Source organism: Ovis aries, chromosome 9, assembly GCF_016772045.2.
Source record: "Ovis aries strain OAR_USU_Benz2616 breed Rambouillet chromosome 9, ARS-UI_Ramb_v3.0, whole genome shotgun sequence".
In the NCBI taxonomy this organism is placed as follows: domain Eukaryota; kingdom Metazoa; phylum Chordata; class Mammalia; order Artiodactyla; family Bovidae; genus Ovis; species Ovis aries.
Genome location: NC_056062.1, coordinates 89,547,850 through 89,566,837, shown reverse-complemented (window position 1 = coordinate 89,566,837; position 18,988 = coordinate 89,547,850). Strand labels below are relative to the sequence as shown.

At 42.9% G+C, this 18,988-nt stretch overlaps 1 protein-coding gene across 1 annotated transcript in view; it reads right to left on the bottom strand.

Annotated features, from left to right (window-relative positions):
* Positions 1 to 1,970: 1,970 nt before the first annotated feature.
* Positions 1,971 to 18,988, bottom strand: part of PSKH2 (protein serine kinase H2) — a 29,565-nt gene continuing 12,547 nt past the window's right edge. Inside the window, 8 exon segments of the mRNA XM_027973296.1 lie at positions 1,971 to 2,112; positions 2,114 to 2,219; positions 2,222 to 2,270; positions 10,274 to 10,379; positions 10,381 to 10,577; positions 10,579 to 10,802; positions 10,805 to 10,894; positions 10,897 to 10,931. Of these exon segments, the coding sequence (XP_027829097.1) occupies positions 1,971 to 2,112; positions 2,114 to 2,219; positions 2,222 to 2,270; positions 10,274 to 10,379; positions 10,381 to 10,577; positions 10,579 to 10,802; positions 10,805 to 10,894; positions 10,897 to 10,931 (949 nt within the window).

Below are 18,988 nucleotides of genomic sequence, written 5' to 3'. Positions count from 1 at the left end.
ACCCTTGGGACAAGGGTAGGGGGAAACCAGTCCAGCTTCACTTTCAAACAGCACATGCTTGCTAAGTGCAGACTACCAGGCTCTGGGGTTTCCAAAGCAAATACGGTCTGGTCCCTGCTTTTCAAAAGTTGAAAATGTAGGAGACGTGAATCACATGAGCCTCTAGGTCCTTCTATTCTGTGGGTTCTCTCACCAATGGTCCCCAGTCACCGTGGAAACAAATGCTCTGCCCCTGGGGAACTGCGGGCCTGGTGTCAAGCTCCTCTCTGGGCTGCTGCTGCTAAGCCGCTTCAGTCGTGTCCGACTCTGTGCGACCCCATAGATGGCCTCCCACCAGGCTCCTCCGTCCCTGGGAATCTCCAGGCAAGAACACTGGAGTGGGTTGCCATTTCCTTCTCCAATGCATGAAGAGAAAAGTGAAAGTGAAGTTGCCCAGTTGTGTCCGACTCTGGGCAACTCCATGGACTGTAGCCCACCAGGCTCCCCCGTCCATGGGATTTTCCAAGCAAGAATACTAGAGTGGGTTGCCATTGCCTTCTCCCCTCTCCTGGGCACTGAGCCTTAATTGTCTCCCTCCACCTGGGTGCCCGATCCTTCTGGTCTGGTCCCCGCTGCCCCAGACTGCCTCCCTGGTTTCCACGCTCCCTTCTATTGTTCTTCTCTGGGACTCAACCCATCTTCCAGCCAGCTCTATGTCTCCTAAACCCGAAAGCCACCACCCTGCTTGCCAGAGTAGCTGGACCAATGTGCGTTCCCATCACCACTGTACAAGAATTCCCTTTTCTCCACACCCTCACAAACACGTGTTGTCTTTTGCTTCGTTAGTAACAGATGTGAGGTGACGTTGTGGTTTTGATTTGCATTTCACTGATGGTCAGTGATGTTGAGCACCTTTTTATGTACTTAATTGCCATCTGTATGTCGTCTCAGAGAGATGTCTATTCAAGTCCTTAGCCCATTTTAAAAACTGTGTTGGTTTTTTTATTTTGCTTGTTTCTTAATATTGACCTATAGAAGTCTCTTTTATATTGGAGGTGAACCTCTTATCAGATACACGGTTTGCAAATACTCTCTCCTATCTTGTGGGTTGTCTTTTGTTTTGTAGTTTGCTGTGCAGAAGCCTTTTAGTTTGAAGTAACACCACCATTTATTTTTATTCTATTGCCTGTTAAGTTTCTTTATATTCCCCATAATTAACAACTTCAATGAATACTTGCAGGCTAAAAATGAAATTAACGAACACTTGTGACTATCCTGACCTCCCTGGTGACTCAGACGGTAAAGCACCTGTCTACAATTCGGAAGATCCGGGTTCGATCCCTGGGTCGGGGAGATCCCCTGGAGAAGGGAATTGCAATCCATTCCAGTACTATTGCCTGGAGAATCCCATGGACAGAGGAGCCTGGTAGGCTACACAGAGTCTACAAAGAGTCTGACACAACTGAGCGACTTCACTTTCTTTCTTTCTTTCTTTCTTTCTTTCTTTCTTTCTTTCTTTCTTTCTTTCTTTCTTTCTTTCTGACTATCCTGAGTGTTACCCATATACTGGTCTTAACTATAAATCAGTAATTTCAGAACAAGTGCATTTATTCCCCATATCTAACCATGCCCACTACATCTCTGATTCAGCATTCCCTCACATATTTATCCCTTTTGCCTATAATCTCATATTTTATTTAATTCATCAATTATTAACAGATTTATCTACTATTTCCTATTTTATGAAGGTATGAGTCATCTTTTACAGTAGTATATTTTGGAGAATTGTATATTTTTATACGGAACAACTGCAGATAAAAATGTTAAAAATGAAGGTCACCATTATCCAATAATAATCATATGCCCTCAGATCTCTGGAACTTTAGGGTGCCTTAACCATGATGAAATGGTCCCTATTGATCTAACGCTACTTATGAAGTCAATGTATCTGGCTTAAAATTGGATAAAGTGAGTTAAAGGTCATCTACTCACTAAAGTACAGATTGTGGTGATTCTTCTACCATTAAGCTTCTCTTGCTCCACGTATGCCTTAATTTGTGATAAGAATATGCCTTCGAAGACTGTGCAGATCCAGGACTCTGTGGATGGGGAGATGCGCCCTGATGAGATTCCAGGAAATGACCCTTGAAGAGTCTTCATGGAAGACCCTACAGCCATGGTGATGACCCAGGAATGGTTCCAGGCCTGCCCAGCTGACAAGCGATGATTACCCCCCAAATCACCAGTTTGCCTATAAAGTTCTTCACCCAGTATAAAAAACCTGGCCAAGGCTGAGAGGAAAAGTAAGCAATTAAAATAGAATAAAATAATAAAACAAACACACATATATACAAACACATATATAGAATTATGTTTTTAATTATAAAAATCAAAGCTTATCAAGTTCAAATGACTTCCTCTTCAAATAAGCCACTCAAAGATCATGTCATCAAATATATAGTGAGCCTAAAAATCCACTTTTGAAAAAGACAAAAAAACTCATTCTTTTTAGTGAAAGAAAAACATAAACAAAAAAATTCTCTTTCAACTCTCTAAAGAATGAGAGTTCTTTTCCAAAATCTGTCCAGTGTGCTGCCATCAGCAATGAAAGTCCCCACATCCTTTCACACGAGCAGGACAAAGTGAAGCAGCCGTTACTGGTGAACGCCACCAGCAAATGTTAGGTGAGCATTTATCCCCTTGTGGTCATGTCAGAGAGTCCCTGTGACTCCAAGAATGAGTCAGAGTGGAAAGTGGAATGGACTGGGAAATCATCAGATTTCTCTCCTTTTGAAAGCTTACTATATGGACAAAAGGGAACCCTCCCGCATTGTTGGTGGGAATGCAAACTGATTCAGCCATTGTGAAGAACAGAAAGGAGATTGCTTTAAAAACTAGGAGGACATCTACCATATGACCCAGCAATCCCAGAACTAGGCATATACCCTGAGACAGCCACAATTCTGAAAGACACATATACCCCAGCGTTCGCTGCATCACTATTTACAATAGCCAGGACATGGAAGCTACCTAGATATCCACCCACAGACGAATGGGTAAAGACCATATGGTGCATACATACACTGGAATATTACTCAGCCTTGAAAAAAGAGTGAATTTGAGTCAGTTCCAGTGAGGCAGATGAACTTAGAGCCTATTACACAGAGTGAAGTTAAGTCAGAAAGAGAAAATATTGTACATTAATGCATGTATATGGTGGAGAAGGAAATGGCAACCTACTCCAGTATTGTCTGGAGAATCCCAGGGACAGAGGAGCCTGGCAGGCCATGGTCCACAGGGTCGCAGAGAGTTGGACACGACTGAAGCGACTAAGCACGCACACACGCATATATATGGAATCTAGAAATATGGCGCTGCTAAAGCTATTTACTGGCAGGGAAGGAATGGAGATGAAGACGTAAGGAACGGACTTGTACACACTGGAGAGGGAGAGCGTGGGAGAATTCAAAACGGAAGAGAGCAGCATCGACACATAGACGCAACCATGCAGAAAAGGGACTGCGGCGGGAAGCTGCTGTTTAACACAGGAAGCCCAGCCTGGCGCTCTCCTAGGACCCGGGCGGGGGCGTGGAGGAAAGCGCAAGGGGGCGGTGATATATGTCTAATTACGGCTGATTTGCACTGTTACACGGCAGAAACCAACACACCATTACCAAGCGATTTTCCTCCAACTAAAAAATAAAAACAAAGCAACAGCAACAAGGAGAGAGCTTACTCTGGACTTACTACGCCTACATCTCCAGTGTGGAGAGAGAAGGGGGCTTCCGGGGAGAGCCCACCACAGTGCATTTCCTCTGAGCACAGGAGGCCTCACTGCGCCACTGGGCTGCCTACAAGGGCAATCCCGCCTGTAGCAGGGATATGCCATGTGCATTCAGCTATTTGAGGTTTCAGGGACATTCTGGCAAAGTCTACAGCGTTTGCACGTCTGTGCAATGGCAGAAAATCACAGTGACTTTTCTGAGAACGGGGACAAAAGGGCAGGTGCTTTTTCTCAAACTCCTTTTCTGTTACCTACCAATGAGCATGTATCTGAGGGGGCCGGGGGAGGTGGGGGTGGGGGAGAGTGGAACACTACGATTTTGTATCCCTCCTCATCTACAAAGGAGAGAGATTGAGAAAACTGCCCATATATTTGCTATATCTCAAACAACAATTTCTAGTTCGTGTGTATTTTTTTAATTGTAAATCTCAAGATAAATAAGGGAATCCCTGCAAAATATTGTCTTTGTCCTTGTGGGGAAGAAAAAATTAAATTCCATACATAAACATTACAACCTCTTAGCATTCTGAAAATTTGGATCAAAGAAACCAGTAAAGGAATTACTTTTCTCTTTTACCCCCTCAGTTTATTTAGATAGATGACCTACGAGAAATATTTTTCCCCAAAATAAAATTCTTGAAATAAATGAATGTGTTTGCCAAATACTCAAACACAGGGAAAATCAAACATAAACCTTGCAAGTCTAGACCAAACGTGTCAGTGGCTGACTCATGATGCCATGTCCTCTGATTCTGACTAGACATTTATTTGGTCCAGGATCCATACATATTTATCTGGGTTCAAGGCTGCTGCTGCTACTGCTAAGTTGCTTCAGTCGTGTCCGACTCTGTGCGACCCCATAGATGGCAGCCTACCAGGCTCCTCCGTCCCTGGGATTCTCCAGGCAAGAATACTGGAGTGGGGTGCCATTTCTTTCTCCAATGAATGAAAGTGAAAAGTGAAAGTGAAGTCACTCAGTCGTGCCCTACTCTCAGCGACCCCATGGACTGCAGCCCGCCAGGCTCCTCCGTCCATGGAATTTTCCAGGCAAGAGTACTGGAGCGGGGTGCCATTGCCTTCTCTGCTACTTAAAGTTAAATCATTTGTCTTCAGTGGAACATTACAATGAGACAAGCCACTGAAACCTGGAAAGAATACAAAACAGTGAGACTTATGGAGAGCTCTTTAAGATAACCAAATGAATATACATTGAAAATGCAGAAAATAAGGTAACTGGTGTTCTGGACAAAAATTCTTCAGACAAAGCTCATTATTCAAACACAAGTTATAAATTACAGAATCCCTGAGCCATAAAGAACAGCTGGAGAGTATACAGAAGCCGATTTCACGTTGCATATTAGAAAACAACAAGCACAATGAAAAAAATGTCAGAATGTCTACTACATTTTTATCTTCTTAATCTAAATTTTATTTTTGTCTATGTTTCATAAAGTACAAAACAGGCTAGTATACATGCATGTATATATTCTAGAAATGCATAAAAACAGCATGCATGCTCAAACTTCTTGACTGACACAAAACGATCAGTTTCGTGGGATCACAGGTTTAATCAGATTCCTCCTCTGGACCACTGTCACCTGGTGAGGTCATTCAGCCCCATCAGCAGCTTTCACACCCACGTGATGGCCACTGTGCATCATTTCTCTTCTAAGAGTTGGCCATGTCCACTCTTGGGCCTGAAAATTCCCATTTGGCGTTTCTCCTCAGCCTCAGGAAGACAGCACTGTCAACTGGCCTGGCAACCCGCCGGAACGCGGAGAGAGCTGGGGACTGAGGTCAGTGGGTCTGGATCAGAGAGGCTGAGCGGCCACACTCAACTCTGAACAGCAAGGTCTCAGTTCCTGCACCAGAAAAGTGGGGATCACCAACTCTCTTTCATAAGATTGCCTTTAGGGGACTCCCCTGGAGGTCCAGTGGTTAAGAATCCTTGCAACGCAGGAGATGCAGGTTCGATCCCTGGTCTGGGAACTAAGATCCCACGTGCCACAGAGCAACTAAGCCCACGGGCCACAACTACTGAGCCGGCGAGCTCTGGAGCCCCTGCGTCCCCACAAGAGAGTCTGTGCACTGCAAAGAAAGATCTCATGTGATGCAGGGAAGGTCTCGCATGCCACGACTGAGACCCAGCGCAGGCTAATACATAAGAAATATCGAAAAAGAAAAATAAATAGATAAATAAAATAAAAGATTTGCTGTTAGAACCAAAGTAATAAAGTATGTGAAAAATTATTTCTGAAGTACAAAATATTACCTAGATTGCTGTTGCTCTTGTTCTAGTTACTATTAAATCACCACGTGACTCTTTATAGATACATTTCACTGACAACATTTAGAGGGCTAGAAGATGAAAACTGTCCAAAAGTTCTCAGACCTATTCCACTTACTATTACTGTGACAAATATGTGCCCTCAAAACTAAAAAACACCATTCTGTGTGAAGAGGCAATGAACCATATACAGAGACAGCCCTTTGCTTTTATCTGAGGCTCATCCAGTTAGTTACAAGCACACTGTAATATTCATGAGCAATGTGGGCCTTTTTCGCCTTTCTTGTCCCTCTCCTTATCTGTGCCTGTGTCTCTGTAATAGAAACTAGCTAAACTGTACAAAACAACAACAAAGAAGGCAGAAAACTGAAAGTATTAGAAATCGCACTGTTAGCTTTGGAGAAATAGAAGAAATTGGGAGCAACGGGACAGATTCCTGGCAAAGATCGAGGGCAGGAGGACAAGGGGGTGACAGAGGATGAGATGGTTGGATGGCATCACCGACTCGATGGACAGGAGTTTGAGTAAGCTCTGGGAGTTGGTGATGGACAGGGAAGCCTGGCGTGCTGCAGTCCATGGGGTCGCAAAGAGTCGGACACGACTGAGCGACTGGACTGAACTGAAGAGGCTCTTGACGTTAAAGGAAGGATGCTTTCAGCTCCTCACTTATATAGAAAGCACTGAAGCTAAAAGGGTTGGGCAGGGCTTCCCTGATGGCTCGGTGGTAAAGGATCTGCCTGCCCGTGCAGGAGACGCAGATTCCGAACCCGGGAAGAGCCCACGTGCCATGGAGCAACTAGGCCTGTATGTCACAACCGCTGAGCCTGCGCTCTAGAGCCCAGGAGCTGCAGCCACTGAGCTCACACAGTGCAGGTCCTGAAACCCAAGCGCCCTGAAGCCTGTGCTTTGCAACAAGAGAAGCTGCTGAAGTGAGGGGGCCTGTGCGCTGCAAGTAGAGAAAGGCCCGTGCAGCAGCAGAGACTCAGCACAGCCAGAAATGAATGCAAAAAATCAAATTATTTTTTAAAAGGATCAATCCAAGAAGATATAACAATTATACACATTTGTGCACCCAACATAGGAACCCCTAAATACATAAAGCAAATGCCAACCACCATAAAAGAAGAAATTGACAGTAACAGAACAGTAGTGTAGGACTCTGAGAGCCCTCTGACACCAATCGACAGAGCATCCAGACAGAAAATAAATAAGGAAATACAAGCTTTAACTAACACAATAGACCGGATAGATTTAACTGATATTTATAGCACACTCCACCCAAAAGCAGCAGAATAAACTTTCTTCTCAATTCTTCAGGATAGACCACATTTTGGGTCACAAATCAAGCCTTGGAAAATTTAAGAAAACTGAAATTGTATCACGCATCTTTTCTGACCACAATGCTATGAAATTAGAAATCAATTACAGTAAAGCAATCTTTAAAAAACACAAATACATGGAAACTAGACAGTGTGTAGCTAAATAACCAGGTGATTACTGCAGAAATCAAAGGACTAAAGAAACAGAAATACCTAGAAACAAATGCCAGTGAAAATATGATGACCCTAAACCTATGGGAGGCAAAAGCAGTTCTAAGAGGGAAGTTTAGATCAGTTCAACCTCACCTCAAGAAACAAGAAAAATCTCAAGTAAACAATCCAACCCTACACCTAAAACAACATGAGAAAGAAGAACAAAGAAAACCCAAAGTCAGTAGAAAGAACGAAATCATAAAGGTCAGAGCAGAAATAAATGAAATAAAAATGAAGAAACTAATATCAAAGATCAGTAAAACTAAAAGTTAGTTTTTTGAGATGATAAAAAAAATTGATAAACCTTTAGCCAGACTCTTTAAGAAAAAAGAGAGATAGCTCAATAAAATTAGAAATGAGAAAGTAGAAATCATAACTGACACCATGGAAGCACAAAGGATCATAAGCGACTGCTATAGCAACTATATGCCAATAAAGTTGACAGCCTGGAAGAGATGGAAGAATTTTTGGAAAGGTACAATCTTCTAAGACTGAACCAGAAAGAATCAGGAAATATAAACAGATAGATCACAAGCACTGAAATTGAAACTGTAATTTAAAATCTTCCAACAAAAAAGTCCAGGACCAGATGGCTTCACAGGTGAATTCTATCAAATGTTTAGAGAAGAGACAATACCTACCATGCTCAACTCTTCCAAAAATTGCAGAAGGAAGAACACTCTCAAACTTTTTCTATGAGGAAACCATCACCCCGATACCAAAACCAGACAAAGATGCCACAAAAAATGAAAATTACAGGCCAATATCACTGATGAACATAAAAATCTCTCTACAAAAATCCTCAAGAAGATACTAGCAAACAAAATCCAAGAACATATTTAAAGGGTCATACAACATGATCCAGTGGAATTTACACCAAGAATGCAAGGATTCTTCAATATATGCAAATTAATCAAAGGGACTCTAAAGAGTCTTCTCCAACACCACAGTTCAAAAGCAACAATTCTTTGGCACTCAGCCTTGTTTATGGTCCAATTCTCACATCATACATAACTACTGGAAAAACCACAGCTTTGACTACATGGACCTTTGTTAGCGAAACGATGTCTCTGATTTTTAATACGATGTCTAGGTTTGTCATAGCTTTCCTACTAAGGAGCAAGTGTCTTTTAATTTCATGGCTGCAGTCTCTGTTCTAGATGTATCTTTCAAATTACTTTTCAAGAAATCTGTAACAATTCTTCCCCTACCAACAGTGGATAAGAGGGCTAATCCCTTAGTACTCTTAGCAGCAATGAGTAAAATTGAGCACTTTAAAAAAAATTTCATCAACTTGAAAGACAAAGAAAAGATATGGTTGTCTTCATTTGCATTTCTTTGGGCATTAGTGAAGCTAGTCATTCTTTTAAAGCTTCTCATGATCTGCGTTGTCTGTGAATTCTGTCCATCCTTTCCTACCTCCCTGTGTAAATCTCTGTTCTTAATTACCAATTTGTATTCAAACAAATACATGTACAATAAGACATTAAATCTGCAAGAGGATAGAAAATATTATTTTTCAATTTGCTATTGAACTTTTGACTGTGCTTAAGATGTTATACATATAGATGTTAGACTTTAAGTATGTACGATCAAGCTATCAATACTTTTCCATATGAGGGAAAAAAAAGCCCTTTCATCATTAAACATAAAATAAATTTGGTTACTTGCTCAATAAGAAGTAAATCTCCTGTTTTGTCAGGATTCCCACACGGAGGCATTGGCAACCTTCCTTCCCTAAACAAAACAACGAAAAGTTAACAGATTCCTAAGCACTGGGAGTTCCAAGTTTAAACAACAGATAAATATTTTACACAAACTATAAGGTTAAATATTTGAGAAAACACTACATCACACAGAGGGCTTGGATCCTCTAGAATCAAGGCGGAAAATGTCTCACCATACACCCAAGCATCACTCTGAGCTTCTGGGTACACATTAGCCTACACAGGGGCTCAGGCTCTGCATGAAGTCTTAAGACATGGCAAACTCACTTACCTACTTGACTGTCAACGTTATGTGCTAGCCACAGACAGCTCAGTCATTGAGGCCCTTTGCTACCTTGAGACATGGCTGTCAATCAGGAGTGATTTTTGCCCCATGGGGGCCATTTGAGAATGTCTGAGGGCAATTTTAACTGTCACGACTTTGGGAAGGTGTGTATCTCGTGTAGCTTCTAGATGCCAGTATCTAGGAGACTCTGCTGGTGGTGTGCCTCCTGTTACCTGTTTGGTAGGCTTAGCATCCTACTGCACCCAGGACAGCCAGACCCCACCGCTCTCCCCACCCCCTCCAGTAAAGAATCATCCCGCTGCAAACAACAATAGTGTTGAAATTGAGAAACGCTGTTCCACTGCCCGCCAGTGCAGGGGACACCAGTTCAAACCCTGCGTAGGGAAGATCCCGCATGCCGCGGGGTAGCGAGGCCCACGCACCGCAGCTCCTGAGCCTGAGCTCTGGAGCCCACAAGGCACGACGGCTGAGCCTGCGCGCTGCAGCCACTGAAACCCACGCACCGAAGCCTGTGCTGTGCAACATTGCAGCCACCTCAGTAAAAGCCTGCGCACGGCAGCCAGAGGAAGCCCGCATGCAGCAACAAAGACCCCGCACAACCCCAAATAAAGCACGTTAATTTCTTTGAAAAGAAAATCTATTCAAGACCAAGTCAATAGCAGGAGACTGAGCTCTTACCTCTCCTGTATAACTATCTTTGCCTTTCAGAATCTTCCCGTAAAGCCTCACATGGCTTTCATCGTCAAAAGACAGGGATCTGCCAAGTAACACATACCCAATTAGTCCACACATCAGCTGTGCTGGTACAGGGTTTTCTCAGCAAAACTTTGGGAGCTATGTACTCTGGGGTCCCACAGAAAATCCTCACTGTCCAGTCACCCACTTTGTTCCTAGAGTGTGCCAAATCAAAGTCTGTGGTTAAAATGTTTGAGTCTACTCCTGGGTGATCGTGCAAGAGTTTTTCAGGCTTTAGGTCCCTGTTGAGTTATTCTTGATGCATGCACATACCTCATGCCATCAGCAACCACGTGGGGGATTCTGAAAGCGTCCTGCTCTGTAAAGGATCCCTGAGTGATGAGTCGATCAAAGAACTCCCTTTCTGGACCCAACCCCACCACCATGTAAACTCGATCTCGGGCCCCAAAGATCTCCAGGAGCTGGATGATGGAACGGTGGCTAACCCCCCATAGGAGAGGCAGCTCAGACTACACACCTCTCTGCCTTCTCTCATTCTGGTTTCCATCACTTGTATTGCAAAAGGTTTCTTGGTGGTCTTCAGCTCCACCCTGACCACCTCCTGAAACTGCCGGTCCCAATAAAAGTCTTGATATCATATCTGTTGGAAGAAAAGTCAAATGAATCTGCTATCCTCTCAAGTGATGATTTTCAAAATGATTTAATTCAATGTTTTGCATCAATTTTTCTAGCTTTACATTCCCTCATCCATTTTCCTTACTTGTGTTCATTATTTTTAAACTCCCCCTCAAATCCTCTTTTGAAACGGAGGCAAGGGATAAAAAGTAATTAGTCGGCAGAAAGACAAACAATCTTAATAACAATAACTACCATTTATTACACATTTTTTATGTGTTATGATCTTTGTTTTAAATTTTATCCAATAAAATTCCTGCTGGGTGATATTAAAAAGTTAAGTGATTTCCCAAGGCTATACAGTTGCAATAGATGGAATTTAAATCTAATTCCTTCAAATGTGTTGCTCCAAATTTTCCTTGAATAATTTTGGGACTTCCACCTAGCCTTTTCCCTCCTCCCTCCAACTCTTTATGTTTATCATTCTGCAACAGCAACCGCCAAACCAGGTGGAGAAAATAAAAAATAAACTTAGTCCTATTTATAACTGTTATGCCCAGTGTCCGAGTCCCCAAAACTGAGAGAATAAGACATCCAGAGCAATGCAAAAGCATAAAGGGGTTTATTGCTAGCTCGAGCTAGGGCTCAAGTCTCATCCAGCGCAGTGGAGTCTTGACGAGAGCCCCAAGCTCTGAATCACATCTACTTTTATACAGACGGTTCTTTGTTCCTGTAACAGCATAGCTGATTGGTTAAACTGTACGCACACCCGGGACTTTTAAACCTCGCATCCCTATCCGGATTAGCTCAGGTCTGGCGCGGGTGGGGGCGCTATGGGGATTTTTCTGATTGGTCGAGCTACACTGCCTGCAGGAGTTCCCAGTGCCTCAGCCTTCCTAGAGACTAAACCTCAGGCCTAGCCTGCCCCTTAGAGCCTGTCCTGGCTCCAGTTTGGTCCTAATAATAACGTCTCCAAAGAGGGAGGAAACGGTATCAGGAGGCAGGGTACAAGCAGTAGGCTTCCTCAGGCTTGACCGTGAGCTCTCAGTCCCAGCAACCTTTCGTATTTTGCTCAAGTTCTCGCCGGAGATGCTCCTTCCTAGGTGACCGCTGAGAAAGTCAACGCAGCTGTGCTATTGAAAGGGCAGCTTTCGGAAGATGGGAGGGGCAGTATCAGGACCACCCTGCGGCCAGCAGCTCTCATTGTTTCCCCAACGACTCCTCTGCACTTGCAATATTTAAGGAGCCAACAGAATTTTAACCTCGGATGTGTGTCAGTAATGTGGAAAGTAATCATCTCTCAGAAAGGCCAGGAAGTCAAATGGATTTCAAAAGCTAGGGCTCTTCAACTTGAATTATCTGTGTTAAAGTCTATGTAAATTTAAGAATCCTATCAGAATTTAATCTTCTATCTTTATCTAAGAAATGTTGAGAAAGCGCTTGACTTAGAATCATGATTTTACAGCTGGAAAGAATATTAGAGAATGATTTCATCCAGTCTCTCATTTTAGCAATGAAGCCATTTGAAGATCGGGTTAGCTGATTGGTTAAGCTGTGGAGTGGGGTCTAGAACCCAGGTGTCTTTACCTGCATCATAATTCGGTGCTTTCCCCACTTTATTAAAATTTCTCCCAAGTAGGGATTTCAACAAACGAAATGTACTCATGCGGGATGCAGGGAAAAGATAATTTTTTTAGACACATACTCAATACCAAAGATTCAAATGCAGATATCAACCTGTACTTTAAATAATCTTATTTCTTTTTGAATTTATTCTTCCTCTAATCTCTTTTTGGTTTGATCCACTTACTTATTCCTTGTATTCCTGTGCTTGCTGAATAAAAATGGCCTTTGGCTGTACCAGCTTACAGGAAATAGCTTTGTTCTATACAGTGCATTTAATTTTCTGGCCAATTACCTTATCAAAACAGATAGCAATTTAGCGATCATAAATGGATTCTGCCCCTTCTTCTCGTGCCAACTCTGTTATTTTTATTCGCATGCACTCCCAGTGTGATTTTGAAGATAATCACGAGCATTTCAAATTCTGTTGGTTTGCAGATGAACACATTACCTCTAAAGTGGATGAAAGGATTTTGCAAATACTAATTTATCACTCTGCCCTCAAAACTGCAGGAAAATTCATTTGCTCATAGGATTAATCATCAGCTATCAGAAATTACCATTTCTGAGGAACCACACTCTTACTCAAATAAAAGAAGCTTTATTCAACACTGTTACAGGCTTTTATATTCCAACAGTTTGAAAAAAATGCTAATAATTTGGCATTGGAAGAAATGGCAAGCTTTAAGCCAAATTTTAGAGTTGTGGAAATAAATGGTTTTAGAAAACAAACGTCCCATAACAAGTTGGAAGCTGTGGCCTTGCTTGTGAGCCACTTATGGCCATGAATGGTGACTTTTTTATGAGGATGGTGACTATTTTTATGATTCGGGTGGCTATATCTTGTACAGTGCCTGACACAGAGGGGACTGCAATAAATGTTGAATGAGAGACCCAGTCACTGAATGCTTATTATTTCCAATTATCACTTGTATTTTGAAAACATTAAGAAAGGAATCAGGCATGGGAGAATACATCTACAAGGCTAGCCCACCGCCTCCACTCCCACCTTCCATGCCCACCCTCCCACAAAGCATCCCCAAAGGTAGTTTTTGGGTCATCATCTCAAAGATTATAGGAAACAAATTATTACTTTGACCTCAGCTGCTATAAACTGGGAATTTTCTGAACGTGATTTTTTTAAAAATGGAAAAGACAATAATACCTATTTGACAGAAACAGTTGTAATGAATTCCCAAAAAGAAAGTGAAGATAGTCAGACTTAAATTCTATCATCTATCTCTCCCTGCAGGCTCACAACAGAGAGGAAAGACAATTGTTTTCTAGACCTAATACTGCCACCAACTTGGACAAGTCACTTAATCTTCTGGGGCTCAACTCCTCGCTGGCTAAAAAGAGCCTTGAGTTAGTCTCTAAAGTCTTTCCAGTATTGAGATCCTCTCCTTCTACGATGCTTTCATAGAAGGAGCTGAGTTACAAGGGTAGATAAACACGAGCCCAGAACCCCTTGGCTAGGGATGGCCAGAGATGCCACCCAGCCGTTTCAGGCTTGACAGGATCCCACGTCCTTTCTAATTCAAGTTCAGCTGCATCAGCCAACTTTGTTCCTCTCTAAGCTTAGCAGATACTAGACTAATCATCAAGTCATCTTTGTGCCAGAACTTCCAGTGGAGGGCAAGAAGAGGCTCTGCATAGACTCTGGTCAGAACACTGTGAAGAAGCAAGCAAATAACCCCAGAGCTAGAATCCAGTCGGGCCTCCACATCTGTGTTCCTCCAAATGCTGCAGAATGGAGAGGATTCCGTGATGACTGTCCTCCGCGTGGCCAACCCGGGGCACTCTGACAAAATTTCTTCTGAGGCCAACCAACTGGCTGGCCTTCCTTGCTCATTACTTACGTGTCAGTTAAATCTTATGTCTACCTTCAGTTCAGTTCAGTCGCTCAGTCAAATCAGACTCTTTGATACCCCAGGGACTACAGCACACCAGGCCTCCCTGTCCATCACCAGCTCCCAGAGCTGCCCAAACTCATGTCCATTGAGTCAGTGATGCCATCCAGCCATCTCATCCTCTGTCATCCCCTTCTCCTCCTGCCTTCAATCTTTCCCAGCATTAGGGTTTTTTCCAGTGAGTCAGTCCTTCACATCAGGAGGCCAAAGTATTGGAGTTTCAGCCTTAGCATCAGTCCTTCCAAAGAACACCCAGGACTGATCTTTAGAATGGACTGGTTGGCTCTCCTTGCAGTCCAAGGGACTCTCAAGAGTCTTCTCCAACACCACAGTTCAAAAGCATCAATGCTTCAAGGCCCAGCTCTCTTCATGGTACAACTCTCACATCCATATATGACCACTGGAAAAACCATAGCCTTGACTAGACGGACCTTTGTTGGCAAAGTAAGGTCTCTGCTTTTGAATATGCTATCTAGGTTGGTCATAACTTTGCTTCCAAGGAGTAAGCATCTTTTAATTTCCTAGCTGCAATCACCATCTGAAGAAGAGGAAGAAAGTTCCTATTAAAGACTTACAGCAGTGACTGACATCGTCAAACCACTCAATCAGTTCAGTTCAGTTCAGTTCAGTTGCTCAGTTGTGTCCGACTCTTGGTGAACCCATGAATTGCAGCAAGCCAGCCCTCCCTGTCCATCACAAACTTCCAGAGTCCACTCAGACTCATGTCCATTGAGTCAGTGATGCCATCCAACCATCTCATCCTCTTTCATCCCCTTCTCCTCCTGTCTTCAATCTTTCCCAGCATCAGGGTCTTTTCAAATGAGTCAGCTCTTTGCATCATGTGGCCAAAGTATTGGAGTTTCAGCTTCAGCATCAGTCCTTCCAATGAACACTCAGGAACGATTTCCTTTACCTTAAGAAGACAATAATATTACAGGAGGATGTGCACCGTCATTTGCCAGGGTCCAGCCCTGGTGGATCCAGGGTGATTCGAAGGTGGGGACGGAGTCGGTATCCTTGGAAAAATACATATTTAATTACAGATATAGAGAGAGATTAGAAACGGATAGTGTAGTAGGAAGATTAGTGGAGAAAAAGAGGCTGAATAACTTGGATTATGTGGAATAGCATCCATGCTCCAGATGGGAATTCAGCCAGAAAAACGGGAGCAAGAAAGAAGCAACATGGGGGAATCAGTCTTTCTGGAAACTGATCCAATTTCTTTATTTTTGGGTTTGCTTATATGCCTCTTGTTACACATAGGGATGAATACAGAGTCACGCGGGGGTCAGCAGTCCTGACCTTTATCAAAATCAGGTGCTTCACATAAATGTAAAAAAAAAAAATGTCTTAGGAATATTACATCATCTTCTGGCCATGAGACCCGCTGACATTTTATGATCCTTTCTTTCTGATAACCAAAAAACTTATTTTTTCCAAGGGTGTTTTTTCTTAAACCAGGCACCACCCTCCAAATAAAGTTGCATTCCTATAGGGTGAGGGTGTAGTGAGTTACAATCAAGAAAGGAATTTGTTTAACCCAAGGTTAACATGATTAATCTTAAAGGTTAATACTTATTTCTCCTATATGCTTAAAGGTTAATGCTTATTTCTCCTATATGTTAGTTATATTCGTTATAAGGGCAGGGAACATGGAGATTTAGCAGCAAACATCAGCCCAACAAATGAAAATCCTTTCACCAATGTTCCCCTTAAGATCTATTTAGTCTTAAGATAGTGATAAAGTTACATTCTTACATAGCAAGGACACAGTGATTTATAACAAAGTACAGTGATCTATTACAAAAGAGAAAATCCATTAACTCAAAAAGTCTAGTATTGCTAACCTTAAAAACTACTATATTTCCTTTTCTTTTTTTTTTATTTTTTTATTTTTTTTTAGTTTTTTATTTTTTAAATTTTAAAATCTTTAATTCTTACATGCTATATTTCCTTTTCTATATTCCAAATACCTTGATTAATGTATTCCCAGGTGCCTAAGGATATGGAGGCCTGGCGGCAATCATTGACTCAACAAGAAGAAAAAGCCCTATGCTAATTAAGACTCTCAAAATACTCCAAAACTCTCTGTGCTATTTATGGTTGAGAGGTAGTAAACAATCATGTGCATAGTGGCAGGAGTATGGATAATCCTGTCACACAAGCTAGTCTGTCAGCAGAGAGGTTTGACCTGAAACACCCTTGTCACACCCAGGGTAGGGAATTAGCAGCAATTATTGGCACAAGTGAAAAACCCTTCACCAATATAATTCCTAACCAACCCACTATACTAATAATTTCCAACTCCCCAAAATTTGCCTTTAGTAAGTCTAAAACATCTCATGCCTCTCAGACTGGGAGGCTGTAAACAATCACATGTGGCCGGATGAACCTATACAGGTGGGCTAGATAAACTTCAGAGGAGTCCCTAAGCTGAAACACTCTTGTCACGCCCAAGAATTTTTATTGCCTTGGAGCTGCACGTTTATTCCTTCTCCAAGAGAAACGGCTATGGGGAAGAGCCCCCTGTAAAGTCAGAGGTGTAGGTGAGAGCATAAAACAGACTCTGGCTTTGGGGTTGATGCTCGGGAACAGGGGGTTTCCTGAGGCTTGATCACGCCTTTGCGTATGCCAAGCCTCCTTCCTCATGACCTTTGCCATGGGCGGAGTTCCTCACGCTGGCCCCCGGGTAGTCATTTACATATATTACTGAACTGACCTCACAACATTCTTATGTTGTTGTTGTTCAGTGACTCAGTTATGTCCGACTCCTTGCAACCCCATGGACTGCAGCACACCAGGCCTCCCTGTCCCTCACCATCTCCCGGAGCTTGCCCAAGTTCATGTCCATTGCATCAGTGATGCCATCCAGCTATCTCATCCTCTGATGTCCCCTTCTTCTGCCCTCAATCTTTCCCAGCATCAGGGACTTCTCCAATGAGTCGGCTGTTCACATCAAATGACCAAAATACTGGAGCTTCAGCTTTAGAATCTGTCCTTCCAACAAGTATTCAGAGTTGATTTCCATTAAGATTGACTGGTTTGATGTCTTTGCTGTTCAAGGGACTTTCAGGAGTCTTCTCTAGCACCACAGTTCAAAGGAACCAATACTTTGGTGTCCTGCCTTTTTTACAGTCCACTCTTATGAAGCAGGTATTTATTATTATTTCCATTTTACAGAGTGGAAACTGAACAAGGAGAAAAAGGTGAAGGAACACTCCCAAAGACACAGGATAGGAAAGACAGGAGTGGGTCTCAAGCCTAGTTGAGTCAAAGTCCTGTTTCTATTACCCTAGTAGAATGCAACAGAAGCTCCTTCACACACCCAGCCCCAGTGTATCCGAAGCAAGGTCCTCCTCGCTGCCACTGTAGATGGTGACTGCAGCCACAAAATCAAAAGACACTCCTTGGGAGAAAAGCTACGATCAACCTAAACAGCATATTAAAAAACAGAGACATTACTTTGCCAACAAAGGTCCATCTATGGTTTTTCCAGTGGTCATGTATGGATGTGAGAGTTGGACTATCAAGAAAGCTGAGGGCTGAACAATTGATGTTTTTGAACTGTTGATGCTTTTGAACTGTTGCTTCTCCAACTGTGGTGTTGGAGAAGACTCTTGAGAGTCCCTTGGACTACAAGGAGATCCAACCAATCAATCCTAAAGCAAATCAATCCTGAATATTCATTGGAAGGATTATTCATTCATTGATGCTGAAGCTGAAGCTCCAATACTTTGACCACCTGACTCATTAGAAAAGACCCTGATGCTGGGAAAGATTGAAGGCAGGAGGAGAAGGGGACAACAGAGGATGAGACAGTTGGATGGCATCACTGACTCAACTCAACAGACATGAGTTTGAGCAAGCTCCAAGAGATGGTGAAGGACAGGGAAGCCTGGTGTGCTGCAGTCCATGGGGTTGCAAAGAGTCGGACACGGCTGTGCCACGGAACAACACCCCTCCACCAAATCCCCCTGCACCCCACCCCTACCCGACGCTGTGTAGGTGGGAGACCTCCCTCCTACCCCTGGACTCTGAGATCAGGGATTCCCTCCCTTTCCTCCTTGTGGTTCCTCCTTCCTTTTAGTCTAGAACTTTCCCTATCCTCTGCCCTCCCCACTCTTTTCAAAGAGACACTGGCTAAAAGAACAAAGAAGGTGTTATTCCAGACTACTGCAATAGGGGTCAACATTACTGAGCTGGGAAAGAACAGCTGAACTCAACTGTGGAAACACACGGCAGGAGAGCGTAAGGCTGGAGGGAGCTTGTAGGAAATTATCAACAGCAGAGGCCACGGGGAAAGGAAACCGGGAGTTAGATTCCAGACTCCCATAGAGACTGGTTCATAAGGCCAGGATCTTTCTTTTATTTGTTTGTTTCCAGGATCTATTTTTTTTAATTAATCTATTTATTTTAATTGGAGGCTAATTACTTTACAGTACTGTAGTGGTTTTGCCATACATTGACATGAATCTGCCACGGGTGTACACGTGTCCCCCATCCTGAACCCCCCTCCCACCTCCCTCCCTATCCCATCCCTCAGGGTCAT